The sequence below is a fragment of the Zingiber officinale genome, chromosome 5B (genome assembly GCF_018446385.1).
Source record: "Zingiber officinale cultivar Zhangliang chromosome 5B, Zo_v1.1, whole genome shotgun sequence".
Classification (NCBI taxonomy): Eukaryota; Viridiplantae; Streptophyta; class Magnoliopsida; order Zingiberales; family Zingiberaceae; genus Zingiber; species Zingiber officinale.
Window position 1 is genome coordinate 76,564,361 of NC_055995.1, and position 7,255 is coordinate 76,571,615.

General features: G+C 38.3%; 1 protein-coding gene across 1 annotated transcript; it reads right to left on the reverse strand.

The window, feature by feature from the left end:
- Positions 1–4,388: 4,388 nt before the first annotated feature.
- Positions 4,389–6,098, reverse strand: LOC121986749. The gene is made up of 3 exons (XM_042540690.1): positions 5,556–6,098; positions 4,767–4,851; positions 4,389–4,720 (listed from the first exon to the last, which is right to left on the reverse strand). Exons 1-3 carry the CDS (start codon positions 6,096–6,098, stop codon positions 4,389–4,391), a joined length of 960 nt encoding a protein of 319 aa, XP_042396624.1.
- Positions 6,099–7,255: the final 1,157 nt, after the last annotated feature.

Genomic DNA, 7,255 nt, shown 5'->3' on the forward strand with positions numbered 1-7,255 from the left:
TTGTCAGATCCTAGTTTGTACATAACTATTGTTGGAAGCTTTGCTTATCTCACCATTACTCGTCTAGATATTGTGTATGTAGTTTATGTGATTAGTCAATTTGTCGTTGTACCAACTATAATTTATTGGGATGTTGTTCTTTATATTGTCAAGTATCTCCAAGGATCTCAATTTCAAAACCTTTTATTTTGATTTACTTCATCTCTGGAGTTGCGTGCATACTTTGATGTTGATTAGGCTGATGATCCTATGGATCGCAAATCTACTACTGGCTTCTATATTTTTCTTGATGATTTCCTCATTTATTGAAAGAGTAAGAAACAAGATATTATCTCTAGATCTCCCACAGAAGCTAAGTATCGTATCATGACCTCAACTACTTGTGAGATAGTTTGGTTGCGTTAGTTGCTTGCGGATATCGATATCTCTCTTCATCAGCCTACTCTGTTTTATTGTGATAATCATAGTGCTATTCAAATTGCGCGCAATTCAATTTTTCATAAGTGGACAAAATATATTAAAATTGATTCTCATATTACTCATCATCATCTTTAGATTGACACCATCACATTATTTTTTTGTTTCTTCAAATATACAGATTGCTGATATGTTTACCACGGTACATTTCACTTCATGCTTTCATTTATTATCTCACAAACTCTCAATACTTTTAGTTGTAGCATCGTAAGATTGAGGGTGGATGTTAGATTATATATATTTATTTGTTTATAGCTTTTAGGGTAATTTAATCTTTTCCTTTTTCTATTTAAGGTTTAGAGTTTCTTAATTTAGCTATATAAGGCTTTATACTTTGTATTTCTAATATTCTTTTTTGATTTAATAATATGACTAGCTTTTTTCTCTTTTTAATTTCTATAGATATAGCCTGGGTTACTCGATCGGGTCGTTGCCCTCTTTCCCATCCCCGCACGGTCAAATGCCCTTTAAGGGTCCTAGTAAGCTTTTACTTTTTCCTATCTGCTTGACTACAATGATTGCTAGAGAGGAAGGACCCACTTCCAAGTGGACTTTCTTTGGCCTCAACATCTTGTTAGAGTAATCTAGTGGCCCTAAGTTTTGATGTTTGGGTAAAGATTTAAGTTAGGTTTATTATTGTATTTGATATGCATTGTGAGTAAGCAAGATACAGGTACAACAAGGAAAGTCTAAGTGTGATCTTGGCAAAGGAGGAAAGTCCAAGGATGAGTCTTGGCAGTATAAGTCCAAGCATGTAGTCTTGGCAACGTAAGTCCAAGTGTGATTTGACAATGGATGAAGTCCTGGAGGCGTAACCTCTTAGCAAAGGAAGATCCAACAATAATGACAAGGTCGATGGAACCTCCAAAAGGCAAGACGTGAAAGATGGGGAGGCATCCGAGGGATGCAAAGCTGATGGAGAAGGCTAAGTGTAGGTTGGTCGGGCGAGGACGAGTGTTGAGTGAATATGTCACGCCCCATGACCTAAGCGCGTGACACCGACATTGCTCACGAATATAAATACTCGAAAACAATAAGCCTCATAAAGTGCATACCAAATCAGTAATACTATAATGAAAATATTATCTTTACAATCCAAAAGTGAAAGCATACAAATAAAGATACATGAACTAAAAGGATGAATCACTTGGACACGACTTCATTACCAACCCCAAAACATCTCTTGCTCCTCCTTCTCAACTTATTCCTCGTCTTTATCTGGGGATGAGAGTAAGCGGTTGGGGGGGGGGGGGGGTGAGGGCTTGGGAAAACACTCAGTAAGTGGGATCGATCGAACATATCACGACATAATACAAAATATAGCAAAATATTCGAAATTCATGACGAAAACATATTTCATGAAACATAACAGAAACATAACTTAATCGAAATATATACTTTTAGCAAGACATTCAGAATTCATGACAAAACATAACTTAATCAAAACCATATCACTGTTAATCATCTTATTTTACCATAGTATTACTGATCAGTCCCCTATAAGGGGTGAGGTCATATATCGATTATTATTACTCATCACATCAGGAGCATAACTTGTCATATCTTATTATGTTTTCTAAAATTTTCTTTTACTGATCAACCCCCTATATGTAATTCCTCTAAGAGGTGAGACCATATATCGATTATTATTACCCACCTCATCAGGACCATAACTTGTCATATCTTATCATGTTTTCGAAAATTTCCTTTGTCATATCTAACTTGAGTCATAACAGTGCATCTTGGAATAAAAAGAAATGAATTTAAAATATAAAATGATGAAATGTAAACATATTCCGTAGTTACACTCGAAATGAAAAGCCCACTTACCTGGTCAGAAACTTTTTCAATTTTGGACAGAAACTTTACGGAACTTGAACTTGCACTTAATGTTAATCGAAAATTGGGATTGGAACTTGCGTAGAAACTTGCACAAAGGTTTAAGTACCCATTTAGAAGACAATGCATTGGCTATTTATAGGTATGAAGGGGTGGCCAAGGCATATGAAGAGATGACTAGATGGAAGGTCATTCATTAAAAAGGCTAGGTGAAAGGTCATGGTTAGATGGAAGTTACAAGTAGATGGAGAGTCATTCATTAAAAAAGCTAGGTGAAAAGGTCATGGCTAGATGAAAGTTACAAGTAGATGGAGGGTCATTCATTAAAAATGCTAGGTGAAAGGTCATGGCTAGATGAAAAGTCATCCATTAAAAGGCTAGGTGAAATGTCACCATACCATTACAACTTAGCACATGAAACATAGTCATAGCTAGAATAAGTCCAAGTTACATAAAAGGATTAACACATGACTTATTATGTTATCATGATAAAACCAAAAGAAACATAGGTATAAAATTTTAACATATGACGCACTATGTCATCTTGTTAGAAAGTAAGAAAAACATAGATATAACTAAAATAAAAATTTAAAACACATAAAATTAATATGTAACTCATTAAATTCTCATGATGAAGATCATAGAAGAAACATATAAGTAACTAGACCTAACATTCAAAATCACTAAGATCCAAACCTACACATGACACAAAGTAATCATTAACTTGGGTTCAATTTTTATGGTATTAAGATTTCTAGGAGTCGAACCTAACTTAACCTTCAGAGGTATCTCCCCTAATGTCCATCATCATGTCCAAAATCGGGTCTTCGCATCCCACCCTCCTTATTGGAAGTTTCATCCTCTAAACTTGAGCTCGCTTGATCTTCGAAGAGATATGGGTAATGCTTGCGCATCTTTTCCTCGGGTTCCCAGGTAGCTTCCCTTTCAATGTGATTGGACCATTGTACTTTGACGTACAGGATGATTCTTCGTCTAAGTACTTGATCCTTGGTGTCAATAATTCGAATGGGAACTTCTTCATACTTCAATTCTTCATTCAAGTTCCCTTTGACTAGGAGTGATCAAGTTTCCAGAATATGGCTCGGGTCTGCAATGTATCTTCTTAGTTGGGAGACATGAAAGATATTATGAATCCTTGACATATCTGGTAGTAATGTTAGTCTATAAGCCAGTGATCCCACTTTCTCTAGAATCTCGAAAGGCCCTACATATCTAGGATTCAATTTTCCAGCTTTATTGAATCGAATTACTCCCTTCATTGGCGAAATCTTTATATAGGCCTTATCACCTATTTCAAATTTCACTGATCTTCTTTTTAAATCAGCCCAACTTTTCTATTGATCTTGAGCAACCTTGAGTCGTTCTTTGATGACAGTCACTTTTTCTACCGTGGTTTGCATAAGCTTAGGTCCAGTGATAGCTTTTCTCCTACTTCATCCCAATATAGAGGTAACCAACACTTGCACCCATATAGAGCCTCGTATAGGGTCATTCCAATGCTGCTATGATAACTGTTATTATAAGCAAACTTGATTAAGGGCAGGTGCTCACTCCAATTACTCTTAAAGTCCAAAGCATATGCTCTTAGCATGTCTTCAAGTGTCTGTATTGTTCTCTCAGTTTGGCCATCAGTCTGAGGGTGATAGGCCGTGCTGAGAGTAACCTTAGTCCCCATAGCTTTTTGAAAACTTTACCAAAAATGAGACACAAATCTTGGATCTCTGTCGGATAGTATGCTTGCCGGAACTCCATGCAGCCGCACAATGTTATCCATGTATAGAGTAGCCAACTTATCCAGATTATAATTCATGCGAACGGGGTAGAAAGTGTGTAGATTTTGTGAGTCTATCTACCACTACCCATATCTCATCATGGCTTTGTCTTGACTTTGGCAATCCCACCACAAAGTCCATGGAAATGTGCTCCTACTTCTACTCCAGAATGTCTAAAGGTTGAAGAAGTCCTCCAGGTCGTTGGTGTTCTGCTTTGGTCTGTGGATATACTAGGCACCTAGAGACGAATTCCCCGACATCCTTCTTCATTCCACTCCATCAGAAGTTCTTCTTCAAATCTCTATACATCTTTGTACTGCTAGGGTGGACCAAGAATTTTGATTTGTGGGCCTCAGATATTACTTCTTGTCGAATATTATCAATGTCAGGCACCCACAGCCTTCCTTTCATCCATAAGATATCGCTATCATTTATTTGAAGATTAAGTGTTTTTCCCTTTTTGATCTGCTCTGTAAGTCTTGCCAACACCGAGTCTTGCTTCTGCTTCAACTTGATTGTTTCTCGAAGGCATGGTTGTGCTGAGAGCGATGCCAAAACTGTCTTGCCCATGCTCTTCCAACTTAATGCATCAGCTACCTTGTTTGCTTTACCTGGATGGTAGCTTATTATTATGTCATAATCCTTTAAGAGCTCAACCCATCATCGTTGCCTCATGTTTAATTCTTTCTGTGTAAATAGATATTTGAGACTCAGATGATCTGTAAACACTTCGCACCTGACACTATATAGATAGTGTATCCAAATTTTTAGCACGAATACTACTGCAGCTAGTTCAAGGTCATACGTGGGATAGTTTTGCTCATACGGTTTCAGTTGTCGTGAAGCGTAAGCAATAACCCTTCCCTCTTACATGAGGACACACCCCAGACCTCCTTTTGATGCATCACTGTAAATAGTGAAATCCTTACCCTCTGCAGATAGTACTAGTACTGGTGTAGATGCAAGCCTTTTCTTCAAGGTTACAAAGCTCTTCTCACATTCGTCACTCCAGTTAAATTTAGAGTTCTTTTGTATGAGCTTTGTGAGAGGTATAGCTATCGAGGAAACTACTTCAACGAATTTTCGATAATAGCCGGCTAGCCCCAAAAAGCTGTGAATCTCTGTTACTGTCTTTGGTCTTGGTCAGTCTAAAATTGCTTCTACTTTCTTGGGGTCTATAAAAATGCCTGCTTCAGAGATTATGTGACCCAAGAAGGTAACAATTTTTAACAAAAATTCATATTTCTTGAATTTAGCATATAGTTCCTTATCTCTTAGTATCTGGAGGGTAAGGCGAAGGTGCTCTTTGTGATCTTCTTCACTTGGTGAATATACGAGGATGTCGTCGATAAACACCACCACAAATTTATCAAGATATGGTCTGAACACTCTATTCATGAGATCCATGAATGCTGTCGGGGCATTGGTTAAGCCAAATGGCATTACCATGAACTCGTAGTGTCCATATCTCGTTCTAAAAGCGGTCTTTGGTATATCTTCAGCCTTAACCTTCAACTGGTGATAGTCTGACCTTAAATCGTGTTTGGAGAACACTGTAGCTCCTTTAAGTTGGTCGAAGAGGTCGTCTATCCTTGGAAGGGGGTACCTATTCTTGATTGTGATTTTATTCAATTCTTGGTAATCGATACACAATCTCATACTCCCGTCTTTCTTCTTCACAAATAAAACCGGGGCTCCCCATGGAGATGCGCTCGGTCTGATTTGCTTTTTGTTTAACAACTCTTGAAGTTGTTCTTTTAGTTCTTTGAGTTCCGTCGGGGCCATCCGGTAGGGTTCCTTTGATATTGGCACTACACCTAGTGCCGAATTAATTTCAAAGTCTACTTCACGGTCTGGAACTGTGCTAGGTAGTTCCTCAGGAAATACATCTGGAAAGTGTTGAACGACTAAAATTTCTTCTAGCCTGACCTCAATCTTCTCTTCCACCTCACTTATCATAGCTAGATAGATTCCATTACCACTCCTCATGGCTTTCCAAGTCTGAGATACGGACAGGAGCAATCTCTTTTCCTTGGCCTTGCCATGGTAGATGATTTCTTTTTGGCTTGAAGTCTAAAGTTTGACACTCTTCCTGTGGCAATCCACTAATGTGTGGTTCTTGGCCAATCAGTCCATTCCAAGAATGACATCACACTCAACCATATTTAGTTGAATCAGATTAGCTTCAAATATATGATTACCAATACTGACCTGACAGCTTCGAAGCAACTTATGAGTTTCGATAGCTTTATTAATGAGCATAGCTACTCTATAAGATTCACTAAGTATTTCATCTCTAAGTTCTAACTTTATAGTGAATCTTTTAGATATAAAAGAATGAGTGACACCACAGTCAAACAAAACATAGACAGTCATTTTGTTGAGTAGAATGGTACCTGTTGTTGGTGCAAGTTGTACCAGAATCAAACCTGAGTTTTGATGTTGTCAAAGGTTCAAGATAAGTCTTGTTATGATCTAACAAGTTGACTGAGTGTGCGGGATGTTTACTCAATCAAAAAAGACCTAGTTGGAGGCTAGGCAGGAGAAATCTTAGTAGATCGTGGAACCCAGGTGCAAGTCCAAGGAGGTCGAGAGGACCTGAAGCTTGACAGTATGATCGAGAGGTCTGGAGGACCTAAGATCAAGGGAAAAGTCCTGGTGAGCCGATCAAAGCTAAGTGAAAAGTCCAAACTAGATCTGGAGGATCTAAGTTTGGCAGGTAGATTGAGGTAAACAACTGGAGGAGCGACAGTGATCAGGTCGGGTTCCCGAAGGGAACAACCTTAGCTCGCTGATCCAACTGAAGAAACCGGGAAGGTTCCTAAGTTGAGATCAAGACAGTTATATTGTCTTTCATATTATTAATCTTGCATTATATTACTACTGCTCTAACATCTGTTTTGCAGGAAATAGTTTTTGCTTAACTTTATGTTGCAGGACCGACTGTATCGGTCGACCAAACCTATGATTTGGTCGACCGAACAAGATCAATAAAATGCAGCTAACATCTCAGAACAGATCAGATCAGAGTCCGATCAAAGATTGATCGGTCGACCGAACAGTAAGATCGGTCGACCGAACCTTAGTGACTCAGCACAGGACAGATCATCAGCATCGATCAGCAGCAAAGGAAATAAGCTGATCGG

Excerpts from the sequence above, each read along its gene's own strand:
- LOC121986749 (XM_042540690.1), bottom strand. The coding sequence starts at position 6,098 with ATGAGGAGTGGTAATGGAATCTATCTAGCTATGATAAGTGAGGTGGAA. Across the intron at positions 4,852-5,555 it reads ATGGACACTACGAGTTCATG|TGTCAGGTGCGAAGTGTTTA; the intron begins GTAATGCCATTT and ends CTATCTATATAG. Across the intron at positions 4,721-4,766 it reads ACATGAGGCAACGATGATGG|GTAAAGCAAACAAGGTAGCT; the intron begins GTTGAGCTCTTA and ends GCTACCATCCAG.